At 42.5% G+C, this 20358-nt stretch overlaps 1 protein-coding gene across 1 annotated transcript in view; it reads right to left on the reverse strand.

Annotated features, from left to right (window-relative positions):
- The window catches only part of SCD5 (stearoyl-CoA desaturase 5), a 166048-nt gene that overhangs the window by 57316 nt on the left and 88374 nt on the right, over positions 1 to 20358 (reverse strand). The window contains exon 2 of the mRNA XM_060093328.1: positions 17000 to 17130. Within this exon, the coding sequence (XP_059949311.1) occupies positions 17000 to 17130 (131 nt within the window). The remainder of the gene's footprint in view (positions 1 to 16999; positions 17131 to 20358) is intronic.

Consider the following 20358-nt stretch of genomic DNA (forward strand, 5'->3'; position numbering starts at 1 on the left):
GGTGAGAGTGAGAAATTGGCACAAACCATGTGAAGGGCAAATGTGCTGCAAGTATTAAAAGTGCTCAAATTGTGTAATTCGTTTTCTGGAGTTTATCTTAAGGAAATAATCATGGCTGTGTGCAAATATTTAATCACAAGGATGCTCCTTGAAGTGAAAACTTGGAAAAACCCTGAATTTCCACATAACAGGATTTGACTTTGTACCTTGTGATACATTAGTTAATTGAATACTCTGTGTGTGTGTGTGTGTGCGTGCGCACACACACATGCATGTGTGTACATAGAAAGTTTCCAAAGAGAAATATTAAGAAAAAGTCTTCGGGTTACCTTAGGGGAGGTAAGACTGGGAGGTAGGAGAAATACTTTTACGTTTTATTCTATACTCAGAAATTTTTAACAAGAGCATCTGTTGGTTTTGTATTTAAAAACTCACAAAAAAGGATATTGTAGTATTGACATGGAGAGATGAGCTAGAAGGTAGTTAAGTGAAAGACAGTTTTCAAAATAAAAGATGCAGTAATGAATGCATTCTTAATTAAAATATGTATTTAAGCACAGAAAAATTTTAAAGTATAAGTCAACATGTTTACAGTTGTTCTCCGTAGGGAGTGGGGCAGTGGGTGATTTTTAATTTTTTCTTTCAGTTTGTCTGTATTTTCTACGTTGTTAGAATGATCAAGTTTTTCTTTTGTAATATGAGGGAAACATTATTTTTAAATTTCTATACTCCGGAATCAAAATAACCCGGCTTCTGCCATCAGCCCCAGGTTAGGAAAAACTATGAAGCAGTAATACTCATCTAGTAATCCAGTCAGTGATATATCTTTTTTTTTTTTTCTGTTACCTTTTCTGCCTTTTTTTTTTTAATTGGAGTATAATTGCTTTACAATGTTGTGTTGGTTTCTGCTGTACAATGAAGTGAATCAGCTATATGTATACATATATCCCCTCCCTCTTGGACCTCCCTCCCATCCCCCACCCCATCCCGCCCATCTAGGTCATCACAGAGCACCAAGCTGAGCTCCCTGGGCTATACCACAGGTTCCCACTAGCTATCTGTTTTACACATGATAGTGTATTTATGTCACCCTTCTCCTATCTTCATTCTTATTAGCACTAACCAACCAATCACACCGCAACCAGGGTGACAATGCCCTCACTTAAACCCATCCTTTGTGTTGTACCTCTATTACTTCACTCTCCCTCATAGATAATATCCCTAAATGGGATCCCTGCTGAGACGGTAGAAATTGAAATTGATCATGTGGTGATTTTTCTCAATAAGCGCAGCCTTTGTGTATTCTCTGGGACTTGAGCAAAGATAATCAATCTCAAAAGCTCCACTGAAGCAGATTTTGAAGCAACCCACTCTGTCAAAACTACTCCTCCCCCACTTCCTTTTATGTTCAGAAAAAATTCTTGAATCAAGTCCTTTAAATGGCAGTAGGGGAAACTGTCTTTTAAGGCCCACGTAATTTGCTCTGGGTAGCAAGATGAAGGCCAAGTTAAACAGCATTTAGCTTGTCCCAGTCAAAAGATCTGAAACCAGAACCAGTGACTGGCTTTCCCCTAGCATAGCTGCAAACAGATGCTTGCTTCTGACCAGACACTAGTGTGGTTGTTCTGTCCCCTAATTCAATTGTGTGGCTGCTTAAAATTCCAAAAGGGAAAGTTTACCAGGTGGCTTCAAAACATAGCCAAGGGAATTCCACTTGTATTCATAATACATCTTTGTTTTCAGTCAGTAGTGAAAAAGAAACTAGGACCAACATGTTAGCTTCAATAGGCAAGTTTTAGAGTAGAATGTGTGTATATGCGTGTGTGCATGTTTGTGTGTGTGTGTTTTTGTGTCTTGTGAGTAATGATGTTCTGTCTGAGAAAAAGAGTCGTTTTATCAAGGGAGTCAAAGAGGGAAAGATGCTGTAGCCTCCACTCTTTAGCGACCCTAAGGCTCATTTGAAATAGACTTTATCTCAGTCTCTGGGGTCTGAATTTAATCTCCCCCAGTTCAGATGCCAACACTGTACTATTCAAACAGTGAAGAACATTCGGTGCTTTCCCCACTGTTGATACTGAGTCAGTATTGATTTCCCTCCAGATAATACTAGCAATCTGTAAGAAGAGCCCAGAAAGTCCCCAAGAAAAGCCTGGCAGCAGTCTTCACCACCTGGCAAACTGCAGCTTCGAGAGAACAAGTCCCCACTTGCTGCCTAGTCCTCCTGTGCCACTCAGCCTGGGGAGGTTTTAGGAGCCAGGCAAATGTTGAAAAGCCAACTTTAGCGGTTTAAAAAAGTGTTTGTTGACAAAACTTAAAGATTGCAAAGTAAGAAAGGGGGTCTCATATTTTCTTTTGTTACTCCAGTATTTATCTCTTACAATGAGAATGTATTTGAGTAAGACATATTTTTTATTTTATATTTTTAATTAATTAATTAATTTTATTTTTGGCTGCGTTGGCTCTTCGTTGCTGCGCGTGGGCTTTCTCTAGTTGTGGTGAGCGGGGGCCACTCTTCATTGAGGTGTGAGGGCTTCTCATTGCAGTGGCTTCTCTTGTTGCAGAGCATGGGCTCTAACAGTGCAGGCTCCAGTAGTTGTGGCACATGGGCTCAGTAGTTATGGCACATGGCCTTTGTTGCTCCATGGCATGTGGGATCTTCCCGGACCAGGGCTCGAACCTGTGTCCCCTGAATTGGCAGGTGGATTCTTAACCACTGCACCACCAGGGAAGTCCAACACATTTTTTTTTTTTTTTTTTTTGCTGTATATGGGCCTCTCACTGTTGTGGCCTCTCCCGTTGCGGAGCACAGGCTCCGGACGCGCAGGCTCAGTGGCCATGGCTCACAGGCCCAGCCGCTCCGTGGCATGTGGGATCTTCCCAGACCAGGGCACGAACCCGCGTCCCCTGCATCGGCAGGCGGACTCCTAACCACTGCGCCACCAGGGAAGCCTCAACACATATTTTTAAAACACATTTTTAACACACATTTTAAAGATTGCTTGGGTAATCCTCTTGGTAGACTAGTTTGCCTTCTGTGAATCTTTCCAGTTTGGGTTTTGGAGGATTTTGGTCCATGATGTGACCATTGTTTAGTTTCCTAACCTAGATCTCCTTTACTCCATGAGTCAAAATTTTGGGGAAGAAAGGGCCTGGAAAACAATGACAGCCCTGTAGCCATGGACACATCTCACTCCCAGATCTTGGTTTTTAAATACCATTCCCCACTAAAAAGGAATAAGGACTCTTTGGTGAAATGGCTGGTGCCAGGACAAAGGTAGGAAAAGCACAAGAGGAACTTGGTATATTTTGTTATGCCAGAAAGTAAGGAATTGCTCAAAAACTGATGGGGACATGTCAAAAGGACACAGGAGTCCATCTGTAGTGCCTCCCACTGAACAAACTGGGGTAATTTGATGAATAATTTGGGGCATTAAGACAAATAATAGCAGGAATGTATTAAAATCCACTTAATAAAATAAGAACCCACGAGCCCATAATAAATAAACAAACAAGAAGTAAAATGCCAACCAACAAATGCAGAAGAAATAATGGAGCTAGAAAATAACCATTTTGCAGGTGTCATGGCAATAACCAATTCAGGCAAGACTCACAAAGGTGTGCTAAAATTATTGGGTAAAAGGTTGATGAAAAAAACATATTACATAGGTTCATAGGATCTCAGCATAAATTACTCATTAATTACCAATGGAAAAATAATAATCTTACAGTGGAGAAACCGGGTAGACACCACCTTAACTAAGTGATTGAAGTTCATACAACCAATAATATGACAAAGTGATACCACGTGCCTCTTGTTTGATGCTCAGGACACAAGATCATTAATGTAGCATTCCTGCCCCAAATGCACAATCTTGTGTGTAGTTATGAGGAAACATGAGCAAACCAAAATGAGGAGCATTCTGCAAAATGACTGGTCTGCACATTTCAAAAATGTCAATGTCGGGCTTTCCTGGTGGCGCAGTGATTGAGAGTCTGCCTGCTGATGCAGGGGATACGGGTTTGTGCTCCCGTACGGGAGGATCCCACATGCCGTGGGGCGGCTGGGCCCGTGAGCCATGGCTGCTGAGCCTGCATGTCCGGAGCCTGTGCTCCACAATGGGAGAGGCCACAGCAGTGAGAGGCCTGCGTACCACAAAAAAAAAAAAAAAAAAAAAAAAGTCAATGTCATAATGTCAAAGAAAGACAAAGGAACTATTCCAGATGAAGGGGAACTAAAGAGACAGGTCAACTCATTGGTATGCAGGATCCTGAACTGGTTCCTGGGCTAGGATCCTGAATATATATATCAACATTAAGTTCCCTGGTGTTGGCACATGTACTGTGTTCCTGTGAAATGTCTTTCCCACTAGGAAATGCACACTGAAGTATTTAGGGATGAAGAGGCATGAAGTTTATAACTTACTTGCAGATGATTCAGGAAAAAAATAACAAGAAGACTGCATATACTACACATAGACGGAGAAAGAGAATAATAAAGCAAATGAGGCAACGTGTTAACAATTAATGAATCTGGGTGAAACTATTTCAAAATAAAAAGTTAAAGCTAAAAAAAAACTGTCAAGGGCATCTTTCTTTAAAAATCTCAGATTTTCCCCTTTCACTCCATTCCTACACCACCACCCTTGTTCAGACTTTCATCAGTTTACCTGGACTCCTGTAATGCCTTCTAAAGCCTCCTGCCTCTAGTCCTTTCCCCTCCACAGTACATTTGGTACACTGCAATCATACTCCCCATATTCATATGACCCCCAAACCTATCATTCTCTTGCTTCTGATTTGACAACCTCTCTGTATTACTTTTCTCATCAAGCCTAAACATTTCTTCTTCTTAGCAATCAAATAGCTTCAACTGGCCTGAATATTCTTATCTTTCCCACTTTATTTGTTCTTTAATTTGACAAATATGTACTGAATGTTGGTATGTGCTAGAAGATAAAGAAGGAACAAGACAATCAAGGTTATGTCCTCAAACAGTTTATATTTTATGGAGGGGACAAACATAGATAAAATCAGGTGCTATGCAGCAAATAAGTATGGGGATATACAAGGGTGACATTGAGATAGGCAAGGACTTTCTGATCAGGTAATCTTAGGATGTGGGAGTTGGGTGGGAGTGAGAGAGGGAGAAGGGAATTTTCTCAGGGAGAGGGAAGGACGTGGCACAGTCCAGGGGCTAAGAGAAGACCAGCATGTCTGTGCATGGAGGGCAAGAGTGGTGCAAGATGAGGTCTGGGAGGTTTTGTGGTGAAATAAAGATATACCTGGTCTTTGTCCCCAGTGGTTCCTGGTACAGAGATTCAAAAACTGTTGGAATTTCCTGAGCGATAGGAATGACATCATTATGCTAATGAGGTGACTCAGTAGGGACACCTGGATAGCTTCAGGATTGGGGCTGGTCACCAGAAAGACCAAGCATGTGATTAGAGGGTTGGCCCTTTGGTAGGGGAAGGGGACTAGAGATTGAGCTCAGTCACATGGCCAGTGATTTAATCAATCACACCTTTCTAATAAAACTCTAGTAAAAGCTCTGGACACTGAGGCTCAGAGGAGCTCCCTAGCTGATGAACCCACTGATGTGCAGGGAAGGTGAGGCGAGCTGACTCCACAGAGAGAGGCGAGAAAACTCTGGATGAGGGATCCTCCCAGACCTCCCACTGTGTGTCTCTTCCATTTGGTTGGTCCTGATTTGTATCCTTTATAATAAAACTGTAATAGTAAGTATAGCACTTTCTTCAGTTCTGTGAGTTGTTCTAGCGAATTACTGAACATGAGGGAATTGTGGGAAACCCTGAGTCTGTAGATACGGGGGGCCTGGAGACCCCTGCTCGTGGCTGGATCTGAAGCACGGGCATCCATGTGGAGGACTGGGGCTTTTCTTTGTGGATCTGAAGCCAACTCAAATGGTTAGTATTACAATTGTATTGAAGTACACCCACGTGGAGTGGAAACAGAGCACTGGTGTGTAAAGCCTGATCACACCAGGGCTTCTATGCCATGATAACAAGGTTGGATTTCATTCCAAAGGCAATGCTCTGCCACTGAAAGATTTTCTTTTCTTGCTAGAGAGTGGTTTAATTTTCAGTAAGTTCTCTCTGGCTGCAATACAGAGAGGGGCAAGTGCTGGGGTTTTTGTAGTAGTCCAGGCAAGAAACAGTCATGGCTTGGACTAGAGAGTGGCAGAAATGAGAATTATTCCATTTCAAGATATAACTGAGCAGTAGAACTTAAAGAGATTGGCTAAAATATTGGATGAGGGATGATTAGGGAACTAGAGGAATCATGGATGACACCCAGATTTCTGGTGGGGAAAACTAGGAGAGAAGTAGTTTGGGGAGACAGGGTAGAGTCACAACTTTAATTTTGGGTGCATTGATTTTGAGATGCCTAAGAGACATCCAGTGAGAGATGCCATACAGTCAACTGGATTTGCAAACTGACGTTACACCAGTCAGATTCTTTCTTCAATCAGACCGATTTTCTACTGCTCCAACACCCCACACAGTATGTCATGATCATTCCTCTCTCTCTACCTTAGCTCAGATGTTTCCTTATGTTCCCCCACTTCTTCCTTGCCTATGCAAATCCTTTTTACCTTTTGAGTTTTCAGCTCAAAACTTCCCTTCTGCATTAGGCTTTATCTTAATATCTTAATTCATATTCCTATTTTTGCAGCCCTAAGAGTCAGTATGAAGCTTTCAAGCAATTTAACTCCACATTGTCTAGTTAGAGTCCCTCCTTATTATACTTAGGTCTAGCCTGCTCTATCCGATCATAAGCTCCTCATGACAAGGGCCATTTCATATATATCACTTGTGTTCCTCACAAGCGCATAATGGTTTATGCACCTTTAAATTCAAAGAGAATTAACCAGCAGATTTACACAAAAAGCTATAGAAGAATAAATAGGAGAGATAAAGATGATCAAATGTGTCTGCCTTCTAGAAGAGTTTTTAAAAGCAAGGCTAAAAATTTCCTCTGGCATATGAAATTACAAATTTTACTGTTAATTAAAATTGTTGATTCAATGACTTCTATAGCTATCGTACCTTTGGAGTTTAATAAAGCATGTAAAACAGCATCCTTGAAATATTTGTGTGACAAGAGCTCTGGTTGTTGCTAGTAGGAACTAGGACAGGATGATTGAAAAGCTTGAACCTTAATAAACAAGAACAAAAGATGAAAAATAGCTCAATATCTATGGGGATGGGGTGGGGGAGGCAGCTAATGGAAGACCCCAAAGGATGTTAGATCTAGCTTTATTTAGCACCTTCATTAACGACTGGGAACAAGGCGTATACATTTAATAACATTTTTGGTTGGTGCCAAGTTAGGAGGTGCTGCAGACATCATTGAGGACAGAGAAATAACACAAATGGATCTAAAGAGGTTAGAAATATGAATAGAAATGATCACAATGAGATCTGATTTAGGAAAAATGCAAATGAAGGCAGCTGGGAGAGAAATCATCCAAAATGCAAAATAATCAGTGGGTTGGGAAACCTAGAAAGCAGCAACATAAGAGTGTCTGGCAGGATAGCAGTGGAATGAAGAATAAGCAGTGACAACATGCTAGCTCAGCCCAAATACTTGGTGGCAGGTACAGGAGGAAGTAGCTTGTCAGGGAATTGCATTGTGACACAGTCTCCTTCAACTCCCATAAGCATTTCTGGAGACAGTGTGGAAAAATAAACAAACAAAAATGTTCACAGATATTTGGCCCTTAGTTTTTTTAGTTGTTAGAAAAGGGATTAGACTTAGTTTCTAAGGTCCCTCAGCTCCAACCTTTTGTGGTTCCAGGAGAGACTGGTGGGGGAGTAGGGATTTAGGGGGCTGGGGGGGAGTCGGGGAAGAACACGGATAAGGGGATGCCCTGCCTGTGCGCTACTAAACATCTTCTGTGTGAAACGAAGGCAGAATGAAACATTTAGCTTGAAAATATGTTTCAGAATAGATTCCAAATTGACAGGACTGCAGGTGGAATTCATCTTAAATAAGAGTAACTTTCATCCAATATAGGTGTGGAACCAAATTAACATGTAAAAATCTGGTAGCTATTTGTTTGCAAAAATACCCTCGACTTTATTTACCAAGTATTTCTTTCAATAAAAACTCTCTGTATGCCTTTAAAGTATATCATTTTTTATTTACAAAATTTAATCACCTTGATTAAATTTAATCAAGGAATTCATATGTTGTACTACAAAGAGGGTAAGATTTGTATAAAGAGTCTCTGTTATATTTGGGGAGGGCAACATGAGAGATGGACTAGCCCTACTGGTTGGCATGTCCATCTACAGAATTCCTCTCTCTTCTCAGGACACCCCAGGCTACCACCTTTTCATTCCCTTGAGGTGGTTTCACTCATGTCACCTGCTTCCACTGACCTAGACCCACAACAAAGAAGGAGGTGAAGCATCTTAGGGGGGTGGAGCCATCTTAATCTCTACTTTAAAAGGGACATTTTTGTTGGTAGGAAGTGTGGTTAATCCTACCAGGCAGGCACAGAGGGAAAATGCTGGGCCTCATGCAGCAGCCCCACGAGAGTTTCTTCTCTCTCCTGCTTCCCACCTCCACCCCGTCATCTGTCAGAGTATCCCGCAGTACTGATGGAGTCACAAAGCAGCATGTATACAACAAAGCTTTGATGAATCCGTATATCACCAGAGCTCAGAGACAGCCAAGCTATTTGTCCTTTCTACTTGACTCCAAAGGTGCCCAGGAGGGCAAGATGCTGTGGAAGGAGATGATGTGAGGCAGGTGTGCAAGTCATCTTCCAAAACCACACCAGGAAGGCTTCTCCAGGCATTGGGGTCAGGGCCACTTCTGCCGCTGCCTGTTGACACAGCAGGAGGAAACCAACCACATCCACCCATCTTGCCAGAGGAAGGTGAACCTGTTTCTGCCATGCGGAAGAAGGGCTGTACATCTGAAGCTTAGGGTGGTTTTTAGGGAAGACGGCACACCCTGAAACGGGATCTCTGCCCTGAGACTCAGACCTGCACGGGATGCCATGCAAGCTTCAGGATTCTTGGGTCCACGGCATGTTTTTTTCTCCTTCTAATCAACTGCCACTCCACGCTGCTGCTAACACCCTGAGCCATCCTCAAGGGCACTGCCTCAATATGCAGTCTCCCTCCTCGACAGGCTCTCCCCATGGAGACCCAGCCTTGGGGGTGGGTCCACCATCCTGAATCTGGTACAACATCTCCCAGGTCTCATGATGGTGGTCTGAGGCTCACTTTTGCCATAGAAATGTATGAGGCATGTCGCTCCCCTGCCTAAAATCTTGCAGTTCCTTTCCAGGGCTGCACTGGTGTGGCCCTGCTCCCCTCTCGGGCCTCTCCTGTGACCATCTTCTCCCTCACTCCCTTGGACCAGCCACACGGGCCATCTTGCTCCTCCTTGAATGCACCATACTTGTTCCCACTTCTGGCTCTTCCTTCTGTCTGGACTGCTCTTCCCATACCTGTTCCCTCCCTTAGGTTTCAGCTCTAATGTCACCTCCTCAGCGACGACATCTTCCCTGATCATCCTCCCTAAAGAAGCCGCCCTCCCTGGCATTCTTTATCACTGTGTTTAAATTCTTCATCTTCAGGCTTCCCTGGTAGCGCAGTGGTTGAGAGTCCACCTGCCAATGCAGGGGACACGGGTTCATGCCCCGGTCCAGGAAGATCCCACATGCCGCAGAGTGGCTGGGCCCGTGAGCCATGGCCACTGAGCCTGTGCGTCTGGAGCCTGTGTTCCGCAATGGGAGAGGCCACAACAGTGAGAGGCCCATGTACCGCAAAAAAAAAAAAAAAAAAATCTTCATCTTCTTCTTCTCTCTCTGAATAAACTTGTTTATTCATTTGCTTATTTATTTGCTCTCTCTCCCACTGGAATATACACATTAATGAGGATAAGGACCTTGTCCGTCTTTTTCTCCAGTGCTGGGAATGATGCTTAATGCACGTATTTACCAAATGAAAAGACAAATAGACACGTTGATCCTGGGACAGGCATTAGGGCATTGCAGTGAGAGTGTGTCCTCTGGAGTCAAGCTGCCTGCACGTGCATCCCCCTTCTATATGTCTTAGTCTTGAATCTGTATGTCCTTGGACAGGTTATGTAGCCTCTTTCTTTCATCTATCAAATGAGGAAAATGACAGTATCTACTTTGTACGGGTATTGTCAGATCACTGAAATACATAATGAAGTGCTGGTATATAGTTAGGGCTCAATAATTGTTGCTGTTTTATTGTTATATACCTGCCAAAGTTCATGGCCCATGACCCTGTGTTTCACTTGACGTATTTATGAATCACACGGTAACTTCCACTTTCCAGTCTGACACGTAATGAGCTTGGAAGTATTTACTTCCATCCTTGCAACAAGAAAAAAAAGCCAAGTAAACTGAAAATCAATAAGTCTTCTTAGATCTATCAGAGAATTGAGGTCATGGGGCAAACTGCTGCACCAAAAACTAAAGGGATGGACAGGCAGTTATGGAGAATCAAAGTCTAGCAGGAGCAGAGGTCCTGGCGCCAGAATGGGTAGGAATACTTTAAGGTGTAATTGATGAATTGCTGGAGGTTTAGTGTGGATGAGCTTGAGAGTTAAAAGCTCCTAGGGAGCAGTCCAGGTGCCCCGACACTTTCATGAATTTTTACCTCCAGGATCCCTACCAGGTTCTCACTATGATCAACTGACAAAAATCCCCTTGCTCTTCCAGCAGGAGGGGGAGAAAAGTAACCATTTTGAAATTCAAGGCAGAATCTCTCTGTTCCCCTTAGCAAGATCTGTCCTCAAGAGAAATGATTTTACCAGAGCTTAATCAACTGGGGTTTTACCAAAGCCTGACTAACCTGGGGGGAGGGAAATACTCAGCTCCAGCTCAACAAAAGACTGAGACCTAGTCACAGGACTGAGGATGCTCCCCCTCACCTCCATGTTGATAGGGCTCCTGTACAATAACAGTGGATTTGACTGAAAGAACTAAAAGCCTTAACTCCTGTTTAAGAAGAAGTCTCTAGGAAAGCCCAGAGACAGCGAAGGAAGGACAAAAACAAGGCCACTAGAGGAAACCACCAGAGCTATAGCACAAGGTAACACAGCCTAATTTCTAGTCAGATAAGCATAAAACCTCACACTAAAGCCCTATTTCCTCAGTTCCTGTTACCCAGTACATCATGTTCAGCTTTGAACAATAAATTACAAAGTATGCCAAAAGGCAAAAAAATACCATCTTAAAAGAAAAAGCAAGCATCAGAACCAGACTCAGATATGAGAGAGATGTTGGAGTTATCAGACTGGTAATTTAAAACAATTATGGTGGACTTCCCTGGTGGTGCAGTGGTTAAGAATCTGCCTGCCAATGCAGGGGACATGGGTTCAAGCCCTGGTTCTGGAAGATCCCACATGCCATGGAGCAACTAAGCCTATGAACCACAACTACTGAGCCTGTGCTCTAGAGCCTGCAAGCCACAACCACAGAGCCCACATGCCAAAACTACCGAAGCCCACGCACCTAGAGCCCATGCTCCGCAACAAAAGAAGCCACCGCAGTGAGAAGCCCATGCACCACAATGAAGAGTAGCCCCCGCTTGCTGCAACTAGAGAAAGCCCATGCACAGCAACGAAGACCCAACGCAGCCAAAAATAAATAAATTTTAAAAATAAATAAATAAAACAATTATGATTGATATGCTAAGGGCTCTAATAGAAAAAGTGGACAACTTGCCAGAACAGATGGGTAATATAAGCAGAGTGATGGAAACTCTAAAAAAGAATGAGAAGAAACTGCTAGAAGTCAGAAAAACTGTAACATATGAAAAATGTTTTTGATGGGCTCATCACTAGACTGGACATGGCTAAGGAAAGAATCACTGAATTGAAGACTAAGTTGCTGTCAATAGCAACTTCCCAAACTGAAATGTGAAGAGAAAAGATGGAATAGAATATCTAGGAACTGTAGGACAATTATAAAAGGTATAAGTTGTGTGTAATGGGAATACCAAAAGGAGAAGGAAAGAAGTATGGAAGGAAGGAAAGAAAGAAGGAGGGAGGGAGAGAGAGAGAGAAAAGGAGAGTGGGCAAGAGGGAAGGAGGAACAAACAAACAGTAGAAATATTTGAAGTAATAATGGCTGAAAGAAATGTTTCTAAAATTAATGACAGACACCAAACCACAGATCCAGGAAGGTCAGAGAGTACCAAGCAGGATAAATAGCAAAAAATCTATACTTAGGCATATCATATTCAACCTGAAGACAAAAAGAAAATCTTGAAAGAAACCAAAGGGAGAAAAAAACACCTTACCTATACAGGAGTGAGGATAAGAATTACACCAGATTTCTCTTAAGAAACATATAAGCAAGAAGAAAATGGAGTAAATTATTTTAAATGTTGAAAGAAAAACGCACGTCCTTGAATTCTGTACTCAGCAAAGTTATTCTTCAAAAGTGAAGAAGAAATAAAGACTTTCTTAGACAAACAAAAATTGAGGAAATTTGTCACCAGTAGACCTGCCTGGCAAGAAATGATAGAAATTCTTTAGAGAGAAGGAAAATAGCATAGGTTGGAAACTTAGATTCACATAAAGAAAGAAGAGTGTTAGAGAATGAATAAATGAAAGTAAAATAAAATCAAGTTTCTTATTCTTAATTGACCTAACAGATAACAGTTGGCTTGAGGTAATAATAGCAAATATGAATTTGGTGATTATAGCTTATGGTTATGTGAAATGAATGTCAGCAATGTCATAAGGGACAAGAAAGAGGAAGTGGGAATACTAGTGCAGTACCTGAAGTGGCACAGCGTTATTTGAGAGCGGACTTGGACTAGTTCTAAATGTATTTTGCAAACTCTAGAGCAACCACTAAAAAGAATTTGAAAAGAACTATGATTGACATATCAAGAGAGGAAAGAAAATAGAATCATATAAAATGCTCAAATAAAACCAGGGAAGACAGAAAAAGAGTGAAAGACAAAAAAAAAAAAAAAGAAACAAAGAACAAGGGCAATGAACAGTAAACAGAAACATGGTAGATATTAATTCACCTATATCAATAATCACTTTAAATGTGAATGGTCTAAATATACCAGTTAAAGACGGGGACTGCCGGGGTGGATAAAGAACAAGACCAAATTAAAAGTTGTCTACAAATCACACGGTTGGGCATCACATAAGAACATCCATGGGTAAGCCAAAAGATGCGTGGGGCGGGGGCGGGGGGCTGTGGTCAGGAGACTTAGGTTTCAGTCTGGTCTATCCACTAACTAGCTGTGTGACTTTTGACAAGTCACTGACATGCTTTGGGCCTCTCTTTATCCTTCTGTAAAACAAAGGGGACTTAGACTGAATTTCTTTAGCTCCCTTACAGCTTGAAATCCAATGCCTCTTCACTAGGATCTGATGAGTAAATGTGGACAGTAAGGAAGGGGACTGAAGCATCTACAGGTGCTTTTGGTTGGACTGACTTCACAAGAGACCCAGCTGCAGCCAGCAGGAGTGTGTGCATGAACATGACAACACAAATCCAAAGTCCTGGCTACTCTGTGAAAACTGAACTCTTGGAGACCACTGGATGGCAGGAATCCCTTACCTGGGTCCATATTTGACTAGGAGAAAATTACAAGAAGTCTGCAAGCAGCTTTCGGGTTGACTTGCAACCTACTGGTCAGGAAGGAGAACAGGTGAGAGAGGAATTCAGGAGGTCTTTGCTGAATGCAAGGGTGTGGAGGGGACAGAGGATTATTACAGCTCCTTGTCTGGCATTCCTGCCCTATCATCATCTTTTCAGACTAAAAGTACCTCACCTTTCCCACTATTGCCCTCTGAGCCATATATACGTCCTCTACAGAACAAAGAGAAAAGGGAAGTTCAAATGTTTCAGTCACAATTTTAAAACTGCTCTTAATCAGGGGTCCCAACCACTGCTACCGGTCCCCAGCCCGTTAGGAATGAGGCCGCACAGCAGGAGGTGAGCAGGGGGCGAGTGAGCGAAGCTTCATTTGCCGCTCCCCATGGCTCCCCATTGCTGGCCTTACCACCTGAACCATCCATGCTCCCCCTCATCTGTGGAAAAATTGTCTTCCACAAACCAGTCCCTGGGGCCAAAAAGACCACTGCTCTTTTTTTTTTTTTTTTTTTTTTTTTTGCGATACGTGGGTATCTCACTGTTGTGGCCTCTCCCGTTGCGGAGCACAGGCTCCGGACGTGCAGGCTCAGTGGCCATGGCCCACGAGCCCAGCCGCTCCGCGGCATGTGGGATCTTCCCGGACAGGGGCACAAACCCGTGTCCCCTGCATCAGCAGGTGGACTCTCAACCACTGCGCCACCAGGGAAGCCCAAGACCACTGCTCTTAATGATCAAGATCTTGTTTGCAGCAGCTAGCAAAAGCCCTGCTGATCCTCAGAGATAACCATGGCATGACTTGGTCCATTTTGGCCAAAGGATGACCAGGCAGAAGAGAACCTTTGAAACTATCTTTAAAAACCCAAGGGGATATCAAAGGTAACCTGAATCAATGACTCTGCATTAAGTCAGGGTTGTAGGTCAGTACCCTAGACTGGCAGATCACAGCACATTTTTTACTTTCCCAGGCGGTTCTCTTCCTAGGGTTAAATGATCTGAATCGACTGAATTCTTTCCCTCTGACACAGGCATTGTATGGAAGCTGGCCCTTTGCTGATCTTAACAGATACCTCTCATCTAGGTCTAAGTGACATTGTTATAAAACTGCAGACCCATAAAGCACTATTTCCACTGGGAAACTGTGGAAAATCTAATATCCCATTAGATGGAAGCCTCCATGAAGGCAAGGATTGTGACTGTGTTTGCAAATCATTGCACGCACTATGCCTAGTTCAGTGCCTGCCACATCGTAGGTGCTCGATAAATATTTGCTGAATTAATGAAAAAAAGTCCACTACAAATGTGGGCCTGGAGGAAGCATGCTTGGTTCAAATTTGATGATTTATGAAAATACTTTATAAAACTATTTATTCATTTAACAATCACTGAGTATTTTCTATATGATAGGCACAAGAATACAGAAAGGAATGAGATGGTGTGCTAAATCTCATAAAGAAGAGGGGAACGATATTCACTGAGTGCTACTATAAGCTAGGCATGTATTATTCATTATTTCATCCTCCCAGTAACCATGTGAGGTAAATATTATCAGGCCCTCCCAATTTTTGCAGATAAAGGAACAAAGATGTGCACAAAAGCCTACATCCAGCAAATGGCCTGAATTTATTCAGTGGCCTGGATACTTTCCTCCACAATATACTTTCCCCCCAAAATAAATTTAAAATCACAGTGTGATGTTCTGTTATGTGATGTTTTGTAAAGGAAACTTAGGTTCTCAAAAGTTGAGTTATAAACAAACAGTTTCATTTGGAAAAGAGGTTTAGGTTCTCAAGTTCAAGTTATATATGTTGGAAAAAATTCTGGTAATAGAGGTGCTTTATAACTACATGAGCGTGTACTTGAAGGCTAAAAATAATAAATTGCTTGAACAAAATAAATGAAAATTACTGAGTTAAGTCCTAAATAGCATCTAAGACCTAAATTAATGTGTCTACCTTATCATTATCATAATCCATTGTTATGATAAATAAAGCACAACACTGAACTAAGATTGTTGAAGCCAAAATAAAGTGCAGCATAGTTCCCATTGCCAACAAAAGAACATGAAAACGAGAAGCTGCCAGCTGCTCCTTTGTGCAAACAGCTTCTTCCTAGGACCCTGGTGCCTATTCCCAACTGTGCTTGAATTATCCGGTAGATATTCATAATATGAACTGTGATCCCCGAGTGATGTAGTGTGCTAGATCCTTTTTGCTTTATGAATGCTCAGACAGGAGGGAAGCCTAAAATTGGGAAATGAATTCCTAGACACAGGGTAACTTAGACAAATGCTCAGGGTCAGGCTGTCTTGTAGGGATGGGGGGCCTGTTGCAGAGGTGACCACCTGACCTGCACGTCTGAGGGTCACAGAGAGGCTCTTGAGTCGCCTGTTTCCCTGGACCCTAAAGCAGTTTTGGGAATTGCCATTTCTTCCTAATGGGTGAAAATACACAGGACTTGAATCACCTACCCTCATAACACTGGCAGAAATTTTGAAAACAAATTGATCCCACCCACCCTCCCTAGATCAGATGAGGAATTGGGAAGACAGAGATTCATGATAAAACCAAAATTCCAGCAGCTCAGAAAGTGCCCAAGGTGGTGGGAAATGGCCTAGGACTGACACACTCCTCAAGGATATGGCCCAATCCTAGTACAGTTGTGACCCCATTTACATTTTTATCATGATTTCATAACAACTCTGAAAATAAAGTCGTATTCTTATTTTTACAGATGAAGAAACTGGAGATGAGTGAGTCACAGCTAGCAACCATCAGAGTAAGACTTAAATCTTGAGTCTTCCAAATCCACATTGAATAATAGACTTTTCACCACAGTCTTAAAGGGTGACCTCAGGAATACATGTTGTAGAAGCAGTGGCTTTGGAGTCAGAACTGCGTTTGCCTATCTGGATGTACCATTTTTTAGCCAGATAATTAGGTAAGTTCTTTAACTTCATTAAGCCTTAGTTTCCTCATCTGTAAAATGGGGCATGCATAACACCTAGCTCGTGGGGTTACTGTGAGGATCAATGGTGATATGCATATAGCATGCTCAGCACAGAACTTGGCCCTCATCAGAGCTAGACAGATGTTGAGGGTTTCGGGTCATGTTTAGGGCATGGACTCCGGAGGGAGGAATTTCCTTTCCTCCTCTGTAGTTTAGCATGCCTTGGTGCTCTAAGCCTCCCAGGAACATTTTATAGTATCTAAAGCTACAAGGATAAAAAGTTGACACAGTCAGGGAGTGCTTGGGCCTAGAGTGGGCGTGGAGGATGTCCACCCCACTGGGACCCCAGTGTGCCTCCTCCCGCACTGCCATCTGCTCTAGGTCCCTACAGCAGCAAGGACCCTCCATCCGCACCTGGAAAGCCATGGAGTTGGCAGCGGCCAGAAATATCCTCAGAGGCAGCTTGGCCTTGTAGGACCTGTGGCTCCACAAGCGATGGGCACCAGCTGTCACACCCAGAGCAGTCAGGAGGAAGCAGAAGTAGGCTGCAAGACACAAGCAGGGAGAATGTCAGCAGATGTCAGTGCTTTTAAACTTCCCCCAACTTTTTTCTCTCCTGAATAGGAACCTGTGTGAAATGGTATCAGGGGAAGAATCTGCAGTGTGAAGAATCAGTAACTTGGTACAGGCTTTTTATTGATTTGTAGCTTTCCAGTACAGGCGGAAGTGGAGAAAACTTTCCTCAAGAAACTTTGACCTTGGAACATCATTTTTTCTATATCAAAGGAATCTTCTATTTGCAAATGTTTCTTGCCAGTCTGGATACAAAATCACAACCATATTAGTGTGCCTTTGTAATTCTTACGCATCCACTCTCGGTGGAGCTGAGATAGCTCTCTATCTTACTTCTTAACTGGCACCCATGGCAAGATGAGATCTATGAAGAGTGTACTTCTAAACGGCAGTGCCCATTTTCAGGGCTTCCTTGGTTTGAAGGAACTCAGGCCAGACTTAAAGCAATGAAGTCCGGCTCAGAGACAGTAAGAATGAGGCTAAAACTGACATCAAGGACAGCTGAGATTTGTCTTCTAGAGCTCCTCACTTATACCATCACTATGACTGAGCTGGTAAAGATGGATGGGGGGGGGGAATTGTTTTAGAGCCAACCTATAGTGGAGCTTATTATCTGTCACACATTTAAATATATTATCTCTAATCCTCATAAAAAGAGTTATCTTCTCATTTTACAGTTGAGGAATTGGCTCTATGAGAGTTAAATCTTGCATATAAACCCAGGTCAGCCTAGTTCTAAAGCCTCTGCCCATGTTGCCCCTAGGTGGTGGTGGTGATTTGCTCTTTGTACGACACTTGGGAAAGGGTGAGCGCGTGGTAGGAAGGAGACCCCAAGGGACCAAGAAATCACGACTCCTAAGATTATTACAACTACTCTAGTGGTTTTAAAGCAATGTTCCCACACAACGCTAAATGTCTTACTTGGATTATCTTATTAAAACACATCAAACAACCCTTATAGGGTTTGTATTATTATTAGGACCATTTTACAGTTGAGAAAACAAAGGTTTAAAGAAGTTAACTAATTTCCCAGTGTCACAAGGTTAGGGACTGTCTTTGCTAAGAGCCAAACCCAAGCCTGTCTGAACCAAGAGCAGAGTACCTGCCCTCTATAATGTCCTTGGTTTCAGGGAGACATCAACCAGGTAAATGGTTAGTTTTATCTTCACTTCTCTACACCCTACACCTTTAATATTGGATCTCAATCTAAATTTAAATGTGAGCTGCTTCCTTACTTGAGGGGAGAGCCCTAAACCAGGCTATATGTAGACAGGATCAGGCTTGCACACAGTCCTACACAATTTCTTCTGGCACTTAACACATACAAGGCCCTCAATAAAGAAGTGCCAAAGACCAAGTGACCAGCTGTGAGTACATCTCTGAGCAGTTGTGAATGGTACCCAGGCCAAGTTCTTAGGGAACCCTCTGTAGGACTTCTTTGGGAGAATTACTAGGGTAACATCAGTGTCAATATACAGATTTAAAGGGAGCACACTGTTACACCTTCCAAAAGTCAAGTCTGACTCATCTTGATCCCAATCCATATTTATATGGTCTAAAATCTAGACTCACCCTTGGCACTAAGATTAATGAGTCTGAGTACATGTCGTTTTCATGAACTTGACAAATCATTCCTTCTTTGAAAGGTTAAAAACAAAACCCAACAATCTGCCCATAAATCACAGAAAGTAGCAGTAAATAAAAAGCTCTGACCTCTTTTGTTATTGTAATTTAACCTTGGTCATGAGTCCATGAGATGGACAGCTATTTTCCATGTCATCCCTGGCCTTCATGGCTCTGCTAATAACATTTTTCCAACTGTCAAATAGTTAGGGAACAAGTGAAATCTATAATGGAAAAATTCAATGTGACCCTTTTTTTGCCAGTGGACTAAGACACTGGACCTTGGGTATAATAAGATGAATTCCCAGACTCCATGAAATATATTGGCCAAATGGAATCCCTCCAATCCATGGTTCCCAGACAGGGTCTTACCACGGACTATGGCATTGTCTTGTCCTTTTTAGGATCTCCAATATTTCAGGGGTCATTTACATGGCTGGTCTGTGCATGTCTGGGCCACTGACAATGGGCTCGAGTCAGAGCCTGTACTGGGCAGTAGTGGCTATTGGTTTTTCATGGTCTTTCTTTTGGCAACAGGAATGTGGCTGTGTGACCCAGGGCTGGCCTAGCATTATACCCCATCTTCCTTGTCCTGGGAATAAACACCTGACCCAACTTTTCTCTCTTCTGGCTTAAAGACTAAAGGTCACAAACCAATGCATGATTGTAATAGTAAAGAATGAGGCCCAGAAAGTGAGTCATGAAGATGATGGACAGAGCTAGCTCCACAAGAGCTAGAAGGATAACTGCCTGCATTGAGTCACTGGTTGCAGGCCCTGGAGTTCTATAGCTCTTCTTTTGATCCTGTGGGCCTCCCCAGTATTTCGCCTAGTGATGTGAGCCAACAAATTCCTTTTTCTTGCTTAAGACAGTTTGCACCGGATTTCTGATACTAAAATTCTGCAGAATCTCTAGGAAAGAAAGCAACATTCTGGTCATAGTCCAAATGAGGATAAACTGCAAAAACCTTGGGCTGGATGTGAGGCTTTATGGGCTGTTCCATTAAAAGGACTCAGTTTTCCTATTTTGACAGGGCTAATTTGAGAGGTTCTTAACCTGTCTTCTCTGATGTTTGTGGAAATTAATATCCAAACAAGTTCTGATGAATGCTGGCTAGCTGGCTCTAAGGTATTAAAGTGCTCAGACACAGAAGTGATGATTTCAGGAAAAAAAAAAAGAGTAATAAGCAGGGCCAATAACTTTACCAAGTGACTTACACCTCATAGAGAAAGGTGCTAAAGCAATAGAAACCAGAATCACAAAATTACAGAACAGTAAGTGACAAACATGTTGGTCTGTAAGCAAATAAGTGTCACCAATTCTAGTTACCTGAAGCCAAAAAGAAATGTATTAAAAAGATATTGAGTAGGGACTTCCCTTGTGGTCCAGTGGCTAAGACTCCGCACTTCCAATGCAGGGGGCCCAGGTTTGATCCCTGGTCAGGGAACTAGATCCCACATGCTGCAACTAAGAGTTTGCATGCCGCAATGAAGATCCCACATGCTGCAACTAAGACCCAATGCAGCCAAATAAATAAATAAATAAACAAATATTTAAAAAAAAAGATATTCAGTAGC

This window comes from Mesoplodon densirostris, chromosome 1, assembly GCF_025265405.1.
Source record: "Mesoplodon densirostris isolate mMesDen1 chromosome 1, mMesDen1 primary haplotype, whole genome shotgun sequence".
Lineage (NCBI taxonomy): Eukaryota > Metazoa > Chordata > Mammalia > Artiodactyla > Ziphiidae > Mesoplodon > Mesoplodon densirostris.